The sequence below is a fragment of the Geotrypetes seraphini genome, chromosome 6 (assembly GCF_902459505.1).
Source record: "Geotrypetes seraphini chromosome 6, aGeoSer1.1, whole genome shotgun sequence".
Taxonomy (NCBI): domain Eukaryota; kingdom Metazoa; phylum Chordata; class Amphibia; order Gymnophiona; family Dermophiidae; genus Geotrypetes; species Geotrypetes seraphini.
In genome coordinates this window covers 143,850,586-143,872,252 of record NC_047089.1, presented here as the reverse complement: position 1 = coordinate 143,872,252, position 21,667 = coordinate 143,850,586, and the positions used below count along the sequence as shown (strand labels likewise).

The 21,667-nt window shown below is 42.2% G+C and overlaps 1 protein-coding gene across 1 annotated transcript in view; it reads left to right on the top strand.

Annotated features, from left to right (window-relative positions):
• Nucleotides 1-21,667, top strand: part of AFF3 (AF4/FMR2 family member 3) — a 568,800-nt gene that overhangs the window by 279,934 nt on the left and 267,199 nt on the right. The window contains exon 6 of the mRNA XM_033950007.1: nucleotides 7,702-7,738. Within this exon, the coding sequence (XP_033805898.1) occupies nucleotides 7,702-7,738 (37 nt within the window). The remainder of the gene's footprint in view (nucleotides 1-7,701; nucleotides 7,739-21,667) is intronic.

Here is a 21,667-nt window from a genome sequence, read left to right as displayed (position 1 = left end):
CAAAGAGTTCTAGGCAGTTAACAAAATAAGAAAACTGAACAATTCAGTGATGAAATACAAAACATATGAGAAGCAACAGTACAGTATATAAGAGGTAGGCTCTTGAGTCCCTCTGGGGAGGTGGAGGTCACATGGCTGAGGTTTGCCTAAGGTGTAAGATACTGTTGGACTTCCTCTGAAAAAGGTTGTTCTATGTATTCATCTTAAATTCCTACCAAAGGCGATCATACCTCTCCATTTCAATGAGGAAACAGTGCTTCATACCTTTTGTCCAAAATCTCATAAAAATCCATATGAAAATCCCATCACATTTTGGAATGGCAAGGGACTATTGCTTACTATTTAACTGAATCAAACAGAATATCTACACAGCTATTTGTTTCCTTCAACTCCAATAAAATTGTTATTCCAGTGACCAAATGAGCCATGTCAAGTTGGCTAGAATACAATTCTGTTCTGAACAAACTATACTCCTCTAAAAAATAAAGTCAGATCTCACTAAATCAGAAACACTGCAACTTCCATTCTCTCTTGTAATTTACATCCCTAGACAGCATATTGTGAAAAGTATAGGACCTATCATGATAGGAAAACGAGTTTCTGTTTTAAGAAAGCCAAAACTAAAAATCCCATAATGTATTTCTCAAGGGCAAAGAACTTAGGTAAGAGAAAGGACCCTTTTTAAGAATGGGCCAAACCAAACTAAGAAAATAATTAGTTAAGTACTAATAATCAATTATTACAATTAACAAGAAGTTAATTGGCAGTAAACATAAGAACATAAGAATTTGACTCCTCTGGGTCAGACCAGAGGTCCATCGCGCCCAGCAGTCCGCATCCGCGGCGGCCCATCAGGTCCATGACCTGTCATGTTATCTTGATTTAGCCCTATAGCCCCCTTGTTTTTTAATCTTTACTCTTTCCATACTCTTATCTACCCTTATCTGTATCCCTCAATCCCCCTATCCTTCAGGAATCCATCCAATCCCTCTTTGAATCCCCGTAGCGTACTCTGCCCGACCACTTCCTCCGGGAGCGCGTTCCATGTGTCCACAACCCTCTGTGTGAAGAAGAACCTCCTGGCATTGGTTCTAAACTTGTCCCCTTCCAGTTTCTCTGAGTGCCCTCTTGTGCCTGTGGTTCCCCGTAGTTTGAAGAATCTATCCTTGTCTACCTTCTCCATGCCTCTCATGATCTTGAAAGTTTCTATCATGTCTCCCCTAAGCCTCCTCTTTTCAAGGGAGAAAAGCCCCAACTTGTCCAGCCTGTCAGCGTATGAACAGTCCTCCGTGCCATTTATCATTTTCGTAGCTCTTCTCTGGACCCTCTCAAGTATCGCCATGTCTTTCTTGAGGTACGGCGACCAATATTGGATGCAGTACTCTAGATGTGGGCGCACCATTGCACGATACAGTGGCATGATGACTTCCTTCGTCCTGGTTGTAATTCCCTTCTTAATGATGCCCAGCATTCTGTTAGCTTTCTTCGAAGCCACTGCACATTGCGCTGATGATTTCATGGTTGTATCCACCAGCACACCCAAGTCTTTTTCAAGATTACTCTCCCCCAGCAATGTTCCCCCCATTTTGTAGCTGTACCTTGGGTTCCTTTTCCCTATATGCATCCCTATATGCATGACCTTACATTTTTCTATGTTAAAGCACATTTGCCACTTGTTTGCCCACTCTTCCAGTTTGCTTAGATCCCTTTGCAGGTCTTCGCACTCCTTTGTGTTCCTAACTTTGCTGCAGAGTTTGGTGTCATCAGCAAATTTTATAACTTCACACCTCGTCCCCGTTTCCAAGTCGTTGATAAATATATTGAATAGCAGTGGTCCCAGCACCGACCCCTGCGGAACACCGCTTGTGACCCTCTGCCAGTCGGAGTATTGACCCTTCACTCCAACCTTTTGTTTTCTGCCGGCCAACCAGTGCCTGATCCATCTGTGTACATCCCCTCCCACCCCGTGGTTCGACAATTTCCTAAGTAGCCGCTTATGGGGGACCTTATCAAAGACTTTTTGGAAGTCGAGATAAATGATATCTATGGATTCCCCTTTGTCCATCTGGCTGTTTATCCCTTCAAAGAAGTGCAGTAGGAACGGTTTCAGCTGTCCATTTCTTTCTATGTGTTCACAGATGCTATCCTTTATTAATGCTTCCACCTGACCTACACCCTAGTCTATAAAATGCACTCCTAAATTTCATAGCACACCATTCCAAAGGGGGTATGTCCATGGGGTAGTCAGGGGTCTTTATCTCACCCAAAAAATATGCAGGCACAGAGAGAGAATTATCAAAATCACCACAAAATACCTCTCTTCTATCATGAAATGTTAGAGAAAAATTCTTATATTTACTCTTGGTATGTGTCACCAGTGTTTTTCCTTGTTATATTATACTTCATTAAAGGAGGAAAAAACCTCAAATCCCCGTATGCTTACAAGTACACGACTGAAAAAAGCATACTAGATAGGGAAATAACTTCATGGGCTGAAAAACCTCCTACTCGAACAAAGCTGATAAATATCACAGTCATGCATTCATTGCTTCAATATCCTTTACACGCTGTGAAAAGTTAACAAAAAAAACACTTATCTTTGTTCAAGTTCTTCATAGGATACTGTTTCAAACACTTTAGCTGTGCTGTTGTGCTGTCTTCACAGTGTACTCTGTACTGTTAGTGCTATGTCCCCCTCTACCGATGGAAGCTAGCTGGGCGTTTTGCTGGTGGGCTGCATCACGACTCGATGTCTGACATTAAGGAGAGAGCTACGTTTATTAGTGAATTTTGACTTTGAAAAGGATCTTTCCTCTGTAATGAGATTATACTTTAAAAAATGTGGTCCTTTTTTTTATGGTCAACGGGTATGGATTTACCCGGACGTAACAAAATCCACTCAAATAAGACGCAAAGAGTTTTTCTTAATGAGTGAAAAAACTTAGAATTGGGTACCTCCTTTTTTGTTAGCGTACCCTTGTAAGTGAGTCATCAAATATTTGGGTTTAAAGTACGTTTTTTTCCAACCCAAACACCTACAATCTTTTTTGGACATTGTGACCAGTCAGGCAATGAGACTGACGTGATCCCTGTGAGAGTAGGCAGAAAGGGTGGCAAGAGGCCCAAAAAGGGGGTTACCAAGGCCAATTCCCAACACCAAGCTGGTCCTCCTGAAGATGACACAGACCCAGAATGGGGGAATGAGGAAAATCGTTACAAACACTACTATTCACACAGCAGGGCTAGGGACATAGGTTTTAAACCTTCTTCCAGGAATAGTGAGGAAGGCTATTACCCTAATGCCCACCAGATGAGCCAGAGAGAAGCCCAGGTGAGAGCAGGCTCAGTCAGAGCAGGGAGTGGCTCCCCTCTTGAAAAGCCAGTGGATGTTAGTAAGCTACTAGGCAGGTTAGGGGAAAGCTCAGGGTTCTCCCTAAAGTGGAGTGAACTGGCTCAAGTGAGGGTAATGCCTATGATCCAATGGAAGTGGAAGAAGCTGGAGCCACTTCAGAATTTGTGACCTCAGACCCAGAGGAGCCGATAGAACTTCAGGCTGATTTAGCCCCTGAAGATTTGTGTGCAGACCCTGAATTTATTTTGCTGCCATTTTGAAAGACACTGGAGAACTGTGAGTTTTTCTTTTTCTTTTGCTGTTTTGGCTGGAATGGTTCCCCCCCCCCCCTCCCTCCTTTGTGAGTTTTTGCATGAACTGCGGAATTTTTTGTTTTTCTGTTTCCCTGCTCTTTTTATAGAAAGTTGAGAGTGCTTATAGTGGGGAGAAGTTTGCCAACAACTGGGAGGGATTTTGTAAGCTGTTTTTCTGCAGTTATTAAGGCAAACTTAAGGCACTTCTCCTAAGTCCAGCAGTGCTGAATATTTGCTGGAGGTTTTCTCATTTGAAGCTGTTTGAATGTGGGACTATTAAAACAGTAACATTGGACTTACCTGAAACCTGCAGTGTACAGTCTTGGGGAAGAACTTTAGGGAAGAAAAGCTGTTTGAATGGTAAAACCACAGTTGGAATTAAATGGATTGTGTGAAGAAATCCTGAGAGCCATACAGGATTTTTCATTGAAGTTTATTCTTTTGAAATTGCTTTTTGTTTGCTTTTGCTTGGCCATTTTGACTTGAAACATTCTGTCATTAAATTTTCTTTTTGGAAACTGAACCTGGAACTGTGTGCAGTGGTTTTGTTTTTGTTTTACTGATATTATTGCAGTCCCTGCAGGGTGACTCCTTACTGGGTCATACGCTAGTACAATTTCTGACTGTAGCCACTGGAGGCACTGAAGAGCCCCATTGGAAGGCTCTGGTGCCGGCTACAACATTAAGAATCTATCCAGTGGAGTGGTCAGAAGCACAGAATAAATATCGAGGGATAAAAAGCCGTTAAAGCCTTTTCTAAGTTAAAATATACTTCATGTCATTCTCTGTTTAATTTCTAGATACCACCACTCCACCCCACCCCCAATAACATAATTGGGGGTCTAAGGAAGAATCTAAGCCAGCCCTACACAACATACGGCCCATGGGCCGTCATGCGGCCCAATACAGCTCTCACTGTGGCCCTTCTGGTCCTCCCTCCTCTGGGTGTTTAGTTACTGGCCGGCTCTTTTGCTGCAGTCGTTTTTCCATTCAAAATAGCAGGCGGTAGCTCCTTGTGCGATCTGCACCTGCATTTGAAGCCTTCTCTCTGACGTCGTGACATCAGAGGAAACACTTTTGATACAGCCGCAGATCGCACGAGGAGATGCTGCCTGCGGCTTTGAGCGCACAAACGACTGCAACAAGGGATTAGTGCCGGCAGCATAAGTGGGCCCGGATGGAGGGGGATGCCACAGCCGAGGAGCAGCATGATGAAAGGGTCCCGCCCTCTCCCTTGTTGCACTGCGGTCATGTCCCCGAGCTGGCCTCCTCACCGGGGAAAGCCACGGGTGGTCACAGGAAGCTGTTCCGCTGGTTGAGGGAACCCTGTGTGCAGTGTGGGCTCTACATGAACCCGGCCCGCGACAACTACCAGAGCATGATGAGCCTGTACAGCTCCATCAGTCCCGCAGATTCGGTGAATCTCAGCACCAGGACCCACGGAGCCGTCTTCAACTTGGAGTACTCCCCAGACTGTGCTGACTGTTGCTTGTGAACAGTTTGTGAATGGACAGTTGCTTGTGAATGGATCTGTGCTGACTGTTGCTTGTGAAGTCTTGCTAATTGATCCTGTATCTTCAGAGCACATCAAAAAACTCAAAAAGGGAGTCACAGAAGGAAGAAGGGAGAAGGAAGACAAGGGAGAGGATGCCAAGTCCATGGGAGGGAGGGAAAGGAAAAAAGGAAAGGAGATACTAGACCATGGAGGGGGAGGGAAAATGCCAGAGCATGGGGTGGGGGAAGGAAGGAGTCAGATGCCAGACTAGGGGAAAGAAAGGAAGGAGGGAGGGAGAGAAAGGAAGGAGAGGATATGCCAGATAATGGAGAAGGAGGGGGAATTGGAAGGAGAGGAGAAGAGAGAGATGCCATGGCATGGGGGGAGGGAAGGGAAACTAAGGAGACAAATGCCAGACCACAGGGAAAACAGGGAGAGGAGATGCCAGAGCATGGAGGGAGAGAGAGATGTTGGTTAGGGGAGGGAAGGAGGACCAGAGAAGCATGCAGGAGGAAGAGAGAGAGAGAAATGTTGGACTGGTGGAAAGGAGGGAGAAATGTTGGACTGGGAGGGGGGCCAGAAAGGAGGAAGGGAGATCGACTGCAGGGGGTGGAAAGGAGGAAAGGAGAAAGAGAACTGTTACACTGGGGGTGGAGAAGAGATGACTAAAGGAAGGGAGAGATACCACACCAAGGAATGGAAGGGAAGGAGGGGAGTCTGGTAGCACTATACAAATCATAATAGTAGTGGTAGTAGTAGAGAGAGAGGCCATATTATGGGAAGGATAGGAGAGAGATGCCAGACTGGGAAGTGGGAAAGGAAGGAGCGAGATGTTGAACTACTGGGGGGGGGGGAAGGAGAGAGATGTCAGACCATGAAAATGGGGAGGGAAGGAGAGAGAGAGAGAGAGAGATAGGAAGGGAAGGGAAGACATGGAAAAGTAGATTTTGAGAAGAAAGCAGAAAAATTGAAAAATCAAATGTTAAGTTAATGCCAAAGATGGATGCAAGTGAAGAAGGAGAGAAACAGTCAATGGATAAGAAGGCCCTAGAAACATAGTTAAAAGCACAGTTAAAAGTCACCGACAACAAAGGTAGGGAAAATGATTTTATTTTCAGTATAGTGATTGAACTGTGTCAGTTTTGAGAATTTATATCTGCTGTGTGTATTGTGTGTATATGAAAAATGAAAGGAAAAAATTGCATTATAATTAGTAAAGGGGGCAGGATCTGGTGCAGAGCTTGGGTAGGTTTAGGGTGGAACTAGGAGATATGTGGTTGGGGGTACTTAGCTTGAATTGAGAAACACTGCTGTAGTCAGTCAGCCGGTGCCAGTGCCTCTTCTTTTCTCCCGCCATCTTCCCTGCTGGTACCCCCCTACTGGCGTCTCAGGGCCCATCTGGAAGGCCTCTGCGCATGCGTGGATAGCGACATGATGATGTTATGCATGTGCGTGATGTCATCACGGCAACATCCGCGCACTTCCGGGTGCCTCAAGCCGTGGCCACTACCTGCGGCCCTCGCTACATTTTCCGACTTCGTTTCGGCCCCGGGTCATTTTTGAGTTGTGCAGGCCTGATCTAAGCTATCATTGTTTTCTTCTTTTTCTTTTTGGGATTTGTTTCAATGATAGATATGATTCTGTATTGCTTTAATATATGTATAATTGAATAAAAATAAAAATAAATAAATAGAAAGAGGATGGGCCATTTAGCCTTTATCTGCTATCATGTTTCTATGTTTTTATGACACAAAACTCAACAGATCAAAAACTATAACTTCATTTATGATGTGTGGAGTGGTGCTTAAATGGAAACTCAGCAGTGGGAAAGTGAAGACGATGCTGGACGGACTTCTATAGTTTGTGTCCCGTATCTAGCAATACAGATCTGGAGAGGTTGGAGTTAGCTTTGATGGGACTCCAGCAGTAGGGCAGTATGGGGTAGTGTAGCTGATGCTTAACAGACTTCTACGGTCTCCATCCTACAGTATATGCAACAAAAAGAATCAGAAGCAATTGCGCTTACTTTATACCAAATTTAAATCGTCTGAGTACAGGTCTTACCTATCTCAGGGAGAGGGGAAGACATCTTATACTGGAACTTAGCAAATAAAATGAATAATTACTGATTTATTGCTTCAACATTGCCTTGAGAATGAATGTGACTGTTGGGCAGACTGGATGGACCACACAGGTCTTTATCTACCGTCATTTACAATGTTACTATGTTAAAAGAACTAACTTACCTTGGGATAGTTATCCAGTTACCAACTCTGAACATTGGCACTACCTAGCTAATTTCTGGTGTTCATACTGTACCCATATATTCAGCAGCTGAATCCATATATGGCTCAGTACTGATATATGGTATATGCTTAAATGCCATAGTCAGCATTTTAAAGCATCAGCAAGGAGGGTAAGTTTATCTACAGCTGATATATTTTTGAGAGCTGCTCTAAGATGTTTTTTTTTATTATATGACATCATGGGGTTAATAAATGATAAGGCATGAAATCACAAATGTCTAAATACATTATTTGCACTTTCTTGTATAATTCCAGGATGCTCAGCGTGGAACCATAGAACACAGCAGCCAAAGTAAGAATTATTTTATTTCTTAAAAGATAAAAGGGGTCCTTTCACAAATGCAGTAAGCACTAACACAGTGTCGAACGGCTTACAGCAGGGCACATTGAGGCATCCCATGGTAATTTTGGGATGTGTGTACATAAACTGTGCACTAAACTAATTTTTATCTTCCACAGGAGAGTGGGCATGTCTGTGCTAATCAGTTAGTGCAGCTACATTAGTGTGTAACATAGCTGATTAATGCAGGATTAGCTCCTAAGCTCTTAGACACAGATTCTCTAACTGGTGCCAATTTTGTAGGCACTCAAGCTCAGTTATTAAAACAGTGTTCAAATGACATTTTAATTGAGTTTCAAGGTGCCTACCGGCACCTAAAAATTTGGTGCTGAAATCACACCTTCCTAGGCAATTTAGGCCACTTAACGCCACTGTGGGCATGGCTAATTCCAGAAGTAGTCAGTGGTGTTGGAATTCTTCATCATTCCCAATATATGGAAAGTACTCAATATGATTTCTAGAGATATATATTTTTAAAGATTTTTTTCTTTTTAAAGATTTTTTTCTTTCACATCAATATAACTTATTATAGCTTAAATAGCTTGTGTATAGAAAAAGATTTAAAAGTGCATCACTTAACTTAAATCCTTATCGGTTCCCCTTCCCGAAGCGTTTCGGAATTCTTTTTCAAGGTCGGGGGAACTGAAAAGCAATACACACACCATAAGAAATCAACCCAAACAATCTCTAAAACATTTAAATCTTCTAAGTATTCAACTCACCAAGAGATAAGGTTAATCCTCAACCCTACATTTACAGCCACTGGCTATCAAAGAAGATGGCCGCGGCGTTCATTCAGAGCATTAAATAGTCACACACCCCTCGTCATACTCAGTATCCTAGCAACCTTAACGATCCAGGGAAAAAGTTCAAAACAAAAGGCCCCTAACTTTTGATATCAGCAATCTACTTGGGCCATCCAATCTGAGGCTTCATTTAACCCTGATGGAGCCATAGTTTGAAGATGAAACATCCAGCGCAACTCCCGCAGATTTAAAGTGCACTTATCTCTTGGTGAGTTGAATACTTAGAAGATTTAAATGTTTTAGAGATTGTTTGGGTTGATTTCTTATGGTGTGTGTGTTGCTTTTCAGTTCCCCCGACCTTGAAAAAGAATTCCGAAACGCGTCGGGAAGGGGAACCGATAAGGATTTAAGTTAAGTGATGCACTTTTAAATCTTTTTCTATACACAAGCTATTTAAGCTATAATAAGTTATATTGATGTGAAAGAAAAAAATCTTTAAAAAGAAAAAAATCTTTAAAAACATATATCTCTAGAAATCATATTGAGTACTTTCTATATATTGGGAATGATGAAGAATTCCAACACCACTGACTCATTTTGAGATAGTGGAATCAGAATTCCCATTGGATTGTATAAGGTGTTTTGAGCATAACTATTATTGAGGCTATCTTTTTACTACTTGAAGTGAGTCATAATAGTTTGGCAGATAATTCCAGAAGTGGCATTAGGCAGCCTAAAGTGCCTATGGAGGCGCGATTCACTTCAAAGGTAGGAACTGGAAGTGTAGGCCTGGAAAACCATGGCCTACATTTCTGGCACCTACGTTTGCCAGAGGCACAATTCCATAGCCAGCTCTGTTGCATGATTGACACGTGATTGGCGGCCACCAACAACAGCGCCAGTTACAGAATCCGGGCCTTACTGCCTACAAAGCAGGTGGCAGTAAGTACTCACATGCTAATCTTTTGTATTGGCCATACACTAAGAGGTGGTGGAGATGAAAATGGTGACGGAGTTCAAAAAAGAGTGGGATGAACACAGAGGATCTAGAATCAGAAAATAATAGTACCATATTTTTCGCTCCATAAGACGCACTCGACCATAAGACGCAACCTAGATTTAGAGTAGGAAAACAAGGAAACAAAAAAAACATTCAGAACCAAATTGTGTACTAACATATACCAGGCTCTTCACCCAGCCCCCTCACCTCCCTGCCAGGCTCTGCATCCAACCCCACACTCCTTGCCAGACTCTGCACCCTGCCTCCCCTTCCCTACTAATTGTAATGTTGAGGAAAGTAAGATCCTGCTTTCATCATTCTCATTTCGCCATCCTCGTTCAATCCACCATCCTCTCTAGACTGGACTACTGCAACTCCATCTATATAAGCCTAACTAAGAAAAACCTCCATAGACTTCAGCTAATTCAGAACGCCGCGGCCAAGCTTATTTTCGCAAAAGGCAAGTTCGACCACGTTTCCCCACTCCTCTCCAAGCTTCACTGGCTCCCAGTATACTCCAGAGTCCTCTATAAATGTGCCTGCATAGCCTTCAAGATTCTACATGGCGTCCTTCCTCCCGTTATCCCACTCTTCTGGAATTCCTCAAACCTGCTCTCGACTAGATCCTCCCAAAAACTGAAACTATCTTTCCCTTCTATAAAAGGTATATCCCGCGCAGGAAAACTTGGAACATCCCTCCCCTTTAGAACCACAGAACTCTGGAACAACCTTTCATCCCCGCTCAGAAATTCTAGCTCCTTCCAATCCTTCCGCAAACACTTAAAAACTTGGCTCTTTTCAAAAATCTAATCACCTCCCGTGCTCTAGTATCCTGTCCCCCTCTATCTCCTCAGTCCCTCTCCTATACCCTTTCTTTGTAGTTCCTTTCCTCTCAACCTCTGTAAACCGTGCCGAGCTCTGCGCACGCGGAGATGGTGCGGTATACAAACCTAAGGTTTAGTTTAGTTTAGTTTAGTTTAGTAATGCAATTTTTTCCTTTCATTTTTCATATACACACAGCAGATATAAATTCTTAAAACTGGCACATTTCGATCACTAAATTGAAAATAAAATCATTTTTCTTACCTTTGTTGTCTGGTGATTTAATTAGTTTCTGTTTGAACTTCCTTCTGACTGCATCCAACATTTCTTTCACAATCCAGCCCCATCCCCTATGGGTCCAGGTCTCTATCTCTCTCTGTTTTTCTTCTGCTTACAACCCCCCCATCCCATCCCCATGTCCAGCATTTGTTCTCCTTTCTTCCAGGTTTTTTTCTGCTTCTCTCTCCTTCCTTCCTCCCTCCCTTTTTGGTCCAGAATCTTTCCACCTCTCTGCAGTCTCTCTCCCCTCTATACACCCCCAAGTCCAACATCTGCCCCCCTCTCTTCTGCCTCCCTTTTGTTTCAGGTTTCTCCCTCTCTCTTTCATCCTTCTGCTAACATTTTGAATGTATTTCCCCTCTCTAGTCCAGCATCTGCCTTGTCTTCAAGTCTGTTTTCCTGCCCCTCCTCAAGGTCCTTTGGAAGCCTCCTCTCACTCTCCCCTCCCCTCCCCCCCCCCCCCCCCCCCCGTATCCAGATCCAGTGTCCCGCTGGGGCCCTCGCGACAGGCGGGGCCTTACCTTCAAGCTGCTTCCTGACCCAGCGAGAGAGGTCGTCTTCCACACTGTGACCGCAACTGACCTAATTACAGCAGCCTGCAGAGCAAACTTAGCAGGCTGCCATTGGCCTCCGAAGCACGTTGCCTCTGCCGAGGTCACACCCCTGATTCATGAGCATAGATTGATCGCCTAATGTATGGACACCTGTGTATATTAACAGAAACAAGATTATCCAAGTAAGAACCTAATCTTTCATTAAATCACATGATAGAGGAGTAAGCATAAACCATAAGGAAGCTGAAATTAAATAACAGGATTAAAACATCAAATTATATCTTATAAAATATAACAAAAGAAAAATATAAAGAAAAAGTTGATTCTACTGAAAGGTTACCCCCCATTATCCCTTTACTTATCTAAGAGAAAACTTCCAAATGTGAGGGCTCAAAATAAACATATTTTGTACTCAAATAAGTAATTAAGCATTTAAATGGAAAACACAACAAGAAAGATGCTCATATAGCTAAACCATGATGTTTTAGTTGCAAAAACTACTTTCTTCTAATCTGAGCAACTAATTACATCTGGAAAAACATTAACTTTTTGTCCACATAAAAAGACATTTTTCTTAGAAAATTTTTTTAAGAACAAGTAATTTATACAGTTCAGCCCCAAATGTAACCACCTGTGTTTTTCTTGTGGAAACCACATCCTGAGGAGATTTAAGAAAATCTTAGAATTCACAATAGACTCATAAGTTTCTAGCTGCAGGGCATCTTTGAAATAACTTCTTAGCAAAATCAAAGGGGAGAGATGTGTCCTCGGAAAATGGAGGATTCTCAAGACTCTCAATTTCTCTATGCAAACTAAGTTCATCTTTAATCCATGCAGCAACATTACCTAAGCTGCATAATTCTGACATTCCACTTTTCTACTGTGTCCTTCAACCTTCTGCAATTATTGATCTTGCTCCTGCAGCTTATCACCAGTTTCTTTTGAAAAGGAAATTGAGGACCTGATTCTGCAAATGGTGCCATATTTTAGGCGATGGTAGGTGCTCTACCACTGCCTAACCTAATTGTTTTAATTGGCTTTAATTAACCATGCTATTAAAACCCAATTAAAAACTTGTTTGTTTGATTTTAAAAGTAGGTGCCATAATTGCGTCTAAAGCAATGTGCCTAACGGTGCCTAAGGTCAGAGTAGGCATGGTTAGGTGCAAAGATGACCTTAGACTCCATTAGGTAAATTCTCAAAAGAACTTAGGTGTCTGCGATGTAGGCCAGTAAGATCCTGGCCTGCATTACCGGCGCCTGTTTTGTGATAGGCACTGTTAGCCACAATTCTTTAAATGGTGCCTAAACACGATTGGCACATGGCCATCGCCTTTTTGTAAGCGGCTGCCAATATAGGTGCCATTTACAGAATCTGGTCTGAACATTCAACCATTCTTTGTAATAAGGTATTAGTTTTCTGAAATAAACACCAATCGTTCAGAGAGACCTCTCCCACAACTTCCTCAGAAAATAATTCTTCTGATCCTAAACTCACTGATAAACCAATGGGTTTAAGAAGAGATTTAGAAGAAATATTCCCAGGAAAAGCAAAGGCTTCATGAGACTTTAAAGGGCATTTTCGATATGACATCTAAATCCAAGTTTAGATGTTTTCGGAAGAGACTTGGGAATACTGGTCGACAAGTCAATGAAGCTATCCATGCAATGCGCAGCAGTGGTGAAAAGGGCAAACAGAATGCTAGGAATGATTAAGAAGGGGATAATGAATGGATCGGAGAAGGTTATCATGCCGCTGTACCGGGTCATGGTATGCCCCCACCTAGAATACTGCGTCCAGCACTGGTCACCGTACATGAAGAAGGACACAGTACTACTCGAAAGGGTCCAGAGAAGAGCGACTAAAATGGTTAAGGGGCTGGAGGAATTGACATACACTGAGAGGGGACATGATCAAAATGTTCAAGATAATTCCTCCGCTGTAGACCCAGCTGCTCCTTTGCAGGATCCAGAAACGCTGTCCTGAGGACTTATAAATCCAGGGTTACTAGTATCTTTCAATAGCTTAGTGCAAACAAGCTTTTCCTCCAGCAACATAAATCCAGAAAAGTGAAAATCCTTGCATAGTACATATTATATTTCAAGCAAGAGAAGTATTTTTTGATCAATTTAACATATTTCAAGTTTAAGACCTACAACTATATTTAAATCTATATTAGCAGTGTGTACAGTGCCACTGGTAGTCATTTAATATATATGGGCACATATAATTCTGAGCATGCTCTTCACATATATTTAAGTTATATAATTTGAATAGTTATATTTTCATTTAGAACTTTCAGTTTTATAATTGTTTATTGTTAGCTTCTATACCACTACTATTGACTAGGATATCAATTCAAAGCGATTTATGAGTTTCTGTAAAAGGTGTTACAATACTTGAGCTTCTGTGGAAGTGTTATAATACATGGACTCTATACAGAGTTACAGGGGCTTCTGTAGCGGTGTTAAAATACAGAATTATTAATACCAGCATAATTATGGCATAGTTAATCAATCATCCTACTTATGTTACCGGCACATTGATTGTCCTACTTATATGTATATGTTCATACCAAATCAATCGTTCTACCTATCTTCACATTTAATAGTAGGTTTACTAGTGTAGCTAAGTACACAATATTTACACACCTCCTAAGGAGTTTGGCCTATTCAACTAAATATAGTCTATATACATGTATCTGTATTGTGTTTTATTTTATCTTAGAAGTTTTATCTTCCTCAGTCTAATTTTCTGGGTTTCAGCCCTTGGTCTATTTATATCCTATTATGTTCTTCCTATTGAGTTCCTGATTGAGGGGAGGGGGAGGGGGGCTAGCCAACTGTCTTCTTTATGTTGTTTTATTGGCTAACGTAGTCTATGAAGAGGATGGTCTTTATCCCTTTCTTGAACTTTCCGGTATGTTTTCTAGTTTTAGTTCCTTCGGGAGGGCATTCCACTAGCTTGGAGCCATCACTGAGAACTTTCTTTTCCTGACGCTTTTGTATTTGATGTCTCTTAAGGAGGGAATTTCCAGCAGGTGATTTTGGCTCAAGCGTAGTGCGCATGTTATGTGCCGATGCAGTCTGGCTGCTAGATATTGTGGTTCAGAGAAATGAATGATTTTATGCGTTAGCAGTAGGATCTTGAATTTCACCCTGCTTTCAATTAGGAGCCAGTGTAGTTCTTTCAGTAGCGGGGTAGCACTCGTGTGCTCGATTTTCCCAGCAGAAATCTTGCTGCTGCATTTTGTACCATTTGTAACTGTTTTATCATGTATTTTGGAACGCCCAGTAGGATTGCATTGCAGTAGTATTTTCAAAATGTTCATTATTTCAAAAAGGTGTTATGTACACATCCGTATTCATGTAATTCAAGAGCTATGTCGACCTATTTAACACTCTGTTCACAGTTAAACTATTCATCAAGGGGCGCTAACCTATTTAGCACAGGCTATCGATTAGCAAATGCTATTTGCTAAGATGCCCATAGGAATATAAAGGGCATCAACATTTAGTGCATGCCCTACTTGAAGTATTGTGTTCAATTTTGGAGACCGTATTGGGAAAAGGATATAAGAAGACTTGAAGCAGTCCATAGAAAGGCAATGAAAATGGTAGGAGGTTTGCACCAAAAGGCATATGAGGAGAGACTGGAAACCCTGAATATGTGTACCCTAGAGGACAGAAGGGACCCACCTTTGTTCCTGCATGGGGTGGGAGAAGGAAAACCTGCTCCATTGTCCCTCTACGCCGCACTGACCAGCGGATTTTTGCTTCAGTGGGAAGCCCCGCCCCCTGCAGCGCCAACTGTTCTTCCTTGGGCAGACTCTTACCCTACCAAGCAGCCTCCAAAGATCTTGAATGGAGTCAACTGGTCAGAACATCAACCTCTTACATGTACTTCAGAAAGCTCCTTAAAATGCTTCTCTTCTCCAAACAGGACGACCCACCTTAAATTCTCCATGAAAAGACTCCCGACCCATTGACATTCTACTCCACATTGCTGCTCTAAGACTATTTATTTATTTAGCACATTTATATATCACCTAGAATCTAAGTGGTTTTTAAAATCAGGCACATTCATAAAAGTTTCATTAAACCATCAACAAGACAATATTCATTATCTGCATATCTATAAAAAAACATAGTCAATATTCATGATTTACATGTATAGGACAGCCACTTGTCCAGCAGGGCACGAGAATTGTTTCTACTACCTACATATAGGCAGAGAAATAGTTGGATCTTTAATAATTTCTTAAAGTTGACGCATTCTGTGCACAATCTCAGGTGACCAGGTAGACTGTTCCACAGGTGCACGCCAGCGATACAGAACATTCTCTATGAACATCCTTACCTATTTATTTACCTCCCTCCTTATAAAATCCTGTTTAAACTCCCTCTCTGCGATCTATACAATTTTCAGTCCTTTCTCCATTGATGTAGCTTGCTGACTCCTCAGCCATTTTTCCTGAAAACCACCTCGAACTGAAAGCTTTCATGGTATATTAATAAAGATTTATATTATGTTATGGCATAATTTGAGGTTGAGGGGTGGTAGACTTAAGAGTAATGTTAGGAAATTCTTCTTTACAAAGAGGGTGGTTGATGCCTAGAATTCCCTCCCGAGGGAGGTGATGGAGAGGAAAACTGTGATAGAATTAAAAAAGCATAGGATAAACACAGAAGATCTCTAATCAAAAAATAATGGGTATATATTGAAGAAATAAAGCCAGTACTAAGCAGACTTGCTTGGTCTATGTCCCGTATAAGGCCATTCAGTTGAGAATGGGCTGGGAAGGGCTATGACAGCTGGGATGGTTTAAATCAGTGGTTCCCAAACCTGTCCTGGGGGACCCCCAGCCAGTCAGGTTTTCAAGATATCCCTAATGAATATACATGAGAGAGATTTGCATACCTGTCACTTCCATTATATGCAAATCTCTCTCATGCATATTCATTAGGGATATCTTGAAAACCTGACTGGCTGGGGGTCCCCCAGGACAGGTTTGGGAACCACTGGTTTAGATGGACTGGAGTAAGCTTTGATGGATACTCCAGTAGATGGAACCTAAGCACAACACTGGGCAGAGCTCTGGGTTTCTGGCCCAGAAATATCTTTTAAAAAAGGATAATTTAAATTAAATCGTGAATTATTGAAAATAATATAATTCTGTAAATGTGGTCGAAATTATGTAAGAGGGTCAACTGCTTTATCAAAAACTCTGACTTAAAACTTAACGCACACTTACCACATGAGCAAAGCAACTGAATTTGGATGGGTCTAAACTACAATTGCTACTGGGTTTTTTCTTCTTCTTCTACTGACTTACAGGGAGCAAAAGGGTTCAGTGCACAGTGTTTGCCTTGAGCAGAAAGTAAGAAAAAACATTGATCTCTTAGACTCTATTTGATTTATTGCTTTTTCCGAAACAGTGGGTTAATTGATTATCAATATGAAGGTAATGACCCCTATTGACATTCTTCATGTCAGTGTCCTTCCTGGCTCAGACTTATCCCTAGAGTACCAGAGAACATTAGGCCTTTCATAGCAGCAGAACAGAGAGCTGCTATGAGCAGAGCTAATTACCCGCTGCACGTCTCACTAGTCTCTGCCAGCAAGCCAGTCTGGATCTCACTACCTCAATTTGTAGTAAACCTTAGGGGCCTCATTACCAAAATACAGTAAGTTCAGTTAGTGTACAAACTTTTAAATGCAAAACTTAAGATCTAGCCTGTGCAGAAAATTTGAGAGGTGTGCCCAACATCCTCACTGAATTTACCACACAAGGCAGGCAGGGAGATTCTGATTCTATAAAAGACACCTAGATTGGCATAAGCTTAGTCAATCTAGGCGCCTAACTTACCCCCCCCTGTTAGAAAGCTACAGTAATCACTCTGACACCCATAAGGATTTAATGGGTATTGGAGCGTTTGCCACATGGCAGCCACTACCTTTGTAAATGGGGGGGGTTAATTATTTAATAAGCCTTAATCAGCACCGTTAATTAAAAATCACTATTATAAACCAATTAAATTGCAATTAATTAGATGGTAAACATCTAACTTGGTAGGCACTACCTCTTCGACGTAGGCGACTACCGGTACTCCAAAGGTGCCTACCAGAAAATAGGCATCAGGGCAGATTCTGGGTATATCTTGGGCGTGTTTTGACTTAGTCACTGGTAAGCACCTAGCTTAGGTGTATTCATTGATACCAAGAAAACCCTGACATAGAGTGTTCCTATGATTTCAACACCTAATAGCACCTAAGACTGCTTTAGACACTACTATGTGGTAGTGATTCTATAAAGGAAAATAGGAGCCTACTTTCCTTTACAGAATACATTATCCCTCTATATTCATGGGGGTTAGGGGCAAATAAGAAAAAATTTGCAAATAACTTTAGGGCTGATTCTTGACCACCCCCGCCTCCTGGACCTCTCCACACCTTACTTTTAAAGCCTGGTGGTCTAGAGGTGAAGTAGGGCAGGAGCGATCTTCCTACATCACTGTCCCATGCAGAGAAATAGGGTGTGGTTTAATCGCGGACGTCATTAACGGGCTCCGAATGCGCCTACCGTAAAGCATTGTTGTCATAAAAAAGGCAATAAATAAGGAAGTGTTCTTACCAACCGTTCTTTTTTTCTGAAGTACTGTTGCTAGCTGTACAAGCTGTGACAGTAGCTTTTTAAAAATATTCCAAAAAAAGCATATGATATAGCCGACGAGCGCAGTCCATTTCTCTCAGGAAAAGTACTTTCAAGTTGCTAGAAGGCGCAACAGTTAACAGCTGTTGAATGCGTTGGGATCAGGCGTTGTTATATACAGCCTACGAATCCCAGGAGGCTGTGTGGCTCTATTTGCCGTGAAGCACGTAGCAACCACTAGCCACACCCTGACGTCACATGTACGCAACAGTCCAGCTGCAAGGAAGGGGGGAGGGATAGCTGCCCATAAAAGTTTTATTTGATTTTTGGGTTTTTTGGTTATTTGGAATTGATATTTGAAATTTACATTGCGCAAGGAGCGCACAGGGTTAATCCACGATTTTTTCACAATGCGCATTATAAATATGAGATTCACTCCCGCGCTCGCTATGCGCATTCCAAAAAAGAAAAAAAATTATTTCTAACGCTTATGTACATGAAGGTTTACATATATTTAAAAGTTTTGATATATTTATGATTTTTGGAGGGGTAGATTTATATTTTTGATGGGGTTCTTAACATGCACACGTCAGTTGCTAGGCAGAAATAGCCGGCGAGGATGTAAATGACTGGTCCTTAGCAGTCGTAACTTTTTGGAATGGAAAGGCCAGTCGGTTTGGAGGAAATGGTTTCATGAATTGACACGTTAAGAAATTTACATGCATTTTTACTCATTTGCATGCACTGATCGCATACAGTGCGGATGAGGTGTGGAGGGTGGTTAGTGAATCGAGCTGGGGTCGGAAATTGAGCACAAACCGAGAGGTACACGATTGGTTTGCATAGTGAATCTAGCCCTATGTGCCAAATTAGGAGCATTGCATTTAGGGAGGAACTAAAGGGCACTAAGCGTATAAGCACACACTAACCACTGAAGATGTCCATTGGAGTAAAATTGGTGTCTTTAGCAGTTAGAGGATACTAACGTGCTTATCACCCTTTGATGAATTCCCCCCTTTGTGTGACAACATTATTGACTGTCACAAAAGCTTGCATGTGCTAGGTGTCAGTGTTCATGTCTCACCTGGATTCTGCCCCTACCCCCTACCCTACATCTGCCCCTTAGGGCTAGATTGACTTAGTAAACCAATCATGTACCGATCAGTTTGCAACCCCTATGTGACCCGATTTCCCTCCAACCCGATTCACTAACCTCTCCTGCGATCCGCTTCCAATCCGCACATGCAAATGAGGGGAACGGCATGCAAAGAGATTCACTTATGAAATCTTGGAAACCGACTAGGCTGGCCAATCAACCCAAGAAGTGACTGCTGGGGACAAGTCACAAACGTCCTTTCCCACACTCCAGCTCCATTGCCATACTGCTCTCTGCACGCCCTGCTCTCTGCTGCCCCGACAATATTTATCTCTCTGCCCTGAACCTCTCCTTCCCCTGCTCTCCCCCAAATCTCTCCTGCCTGCCATCCTGCTCTCCCCCGAATCTCTCCTGCCTGCCGCCCCAAATCTCTCCTGCCCTTCCCTACACAGCGAGCCCGTGGTTTTAACCTGCAGGTTTAAGCAGGTAAAAACCACGGGCTCAATGGGCTAGAAAGTAAAGTTTAAAAAAAAAAAGTTGCGGCTCAGAAGGTCTTAGACGTATGTGCAGACCATCTACAGAGGGTCTGCGCATGCGTTGGGATCACATACTAGTGATCCGTGCGGTCGGAGGGGGGCATTCCTCTGATCGCCCTCATTTCAATATTATTGTTTTGGGAATTCGTCAGGCCCGCTGGAATCGGCTCCAGAAGTCAGGTTAGTGAATCTAGCCCTTAATGTTTCCTGTAAGGGGTTCTCTTTCATTTGCAAGTAATCATTATACATATGAATATGACCTGTAAACAAATTTGTGCTCATATTTTATAGATAGAAGACAATTATGTTTATATTTGATTTCTTATTGAACTATATATTTTATTGGAATTAGATGAATAACCACATTGACTGTGAACTGTTGATTATACCTTAATTTTATAAAGTGTCAGCAGTGGAAATAGCTCATCAGCCATATTCAGTTAAATAAATAATAAAATAAAATAGTATTTTAGTTTTAGGATAAATTGAAATGCAGTAAGTTACATGTGCAGCAAAATAATAGTGACATTTATGTTGGAAATCACAGCAGATTTAGGAGGGGGGGGGTTTCCCCAGTGATTAAATCCTGCCAAGATTGCCTTAGATCTATGGCCTGTGATGGACTTATTAACAGCATTGTCTAGGCTGTTTTCCTGAGCTCTTTCCCAGAAGGCCATAATGATGCTATGCCTCTTCTGGCATGGGCAAGTATTTGGAAACATCACTGAATGAAAATCTAAGCCATTCAGAGATTTCTTGATATGACCCACAGTACAAAATATTTCACTTTATTAAGTTAGTACAAATCCATGACCTCTGAAAGGCGAAGCTGAATATCAAAAACTCCAAAAGCTTCCATTATAAAAGTAAACAAAAAAAAAAAAGCAGGGCTCTTGGGTTGGGATCTGAATTTGATTGGCTGAGTAGAATCTGCCTGTAGTATGCTCAACCAATCAAATTCAGAGCAGTTCCCTCAGGGCCTTTAGGGGTGGGGCGAATCTCCTGGAGGCCCTGATCGCATGCCACTGCTTAACCCTTTCAAGTCCAGCATAATCCAGGCCAGAGCTCTAGCACAATTTTGCAATTTGCTCTATGGAAGCAATTTTAACACTTTTTAAAAGTTTGTACACTGGGAGTAAAAGAAATCTTTGTAGCTAAACAAACCTTTTCTTCTCTTCTATCACCTAACATCAAAATTAAGATAACAGTGTTCTATTATTTTTTTGGCTTCACAAATATGGTAACCCTAATTGTAACACTATTACATAGCTCATTTAAACAATAATTGAGACTATACTGTATATTTTGTTATATTAATCTGTCAAAGGCTTATCTGTGCAAAATATGGTAACACTAATTTTTTAGCCCGATACGTTAACGGGTGCTAGAATATATGTGTAGACTTAGGCATTTCTTTCTTTCTCTTTCTTTCTTTCTGTCACTCTCCCTGCCTGCTGTCTGTCTTTCTTTCATTCTGTCTCTCCCCCCTGTCCAGCAGCACCCTTCCCTGCTCCCCCTGTCCAGCAGTAGCCCTTCTCCCTTCCTTTTACCTCCCCCTGTCTCTCTCAGGCAAGCTGTCCTCCCTTTTACATCTGGCTCCTTCACAACGCCAAAGAGCTGCGGTCATGTTCCCACATGCTGTCTGTGCGCCTGGCAGCGGTGCCTTGACCCCTAGAGGCCTGGACATTTGCCTTTCGTCGAGGCGCAGGCTGGCTAGGGTGTGGGAGAGGGGAAGCCATTGCTGCATATGCGCATGAGAAGGAAACCGCCGCAGGCTCCTACTGCGCATGTGGCAGCACGGAGTCACGAATCATGGCGACATGCAGATTGAAGTACGCATGCACGCTAAGGGTTTTATTGTAGCGGATTAGCTCAAACAACATGAGAGTTCAGTGACATCATCAGTGACCTCATCAGTTCAGTGACCTCATTTGCCTAGGCAAATATGGTTTGCTCAACTGATAGAACTTTCTGTAGAGAAACTATAAAGCTGGAGATCAGGTCTACCAAGCAAAGGTGCACAAGCCCTTCATCTCCGTCTTTCCTTCTTCAAAGTGGTTTCCAGGTCAGCTGGCTCAGAAGCCTTCTGTCTGCCACGTCCCTACCTTCACTGACACAACTTCCTATTTCCACATGGGTGAAAAGCAGCAGAAGTGAGTACGAATCGCTGCCACTGCCCTTTGAAGTAAGAAGCTT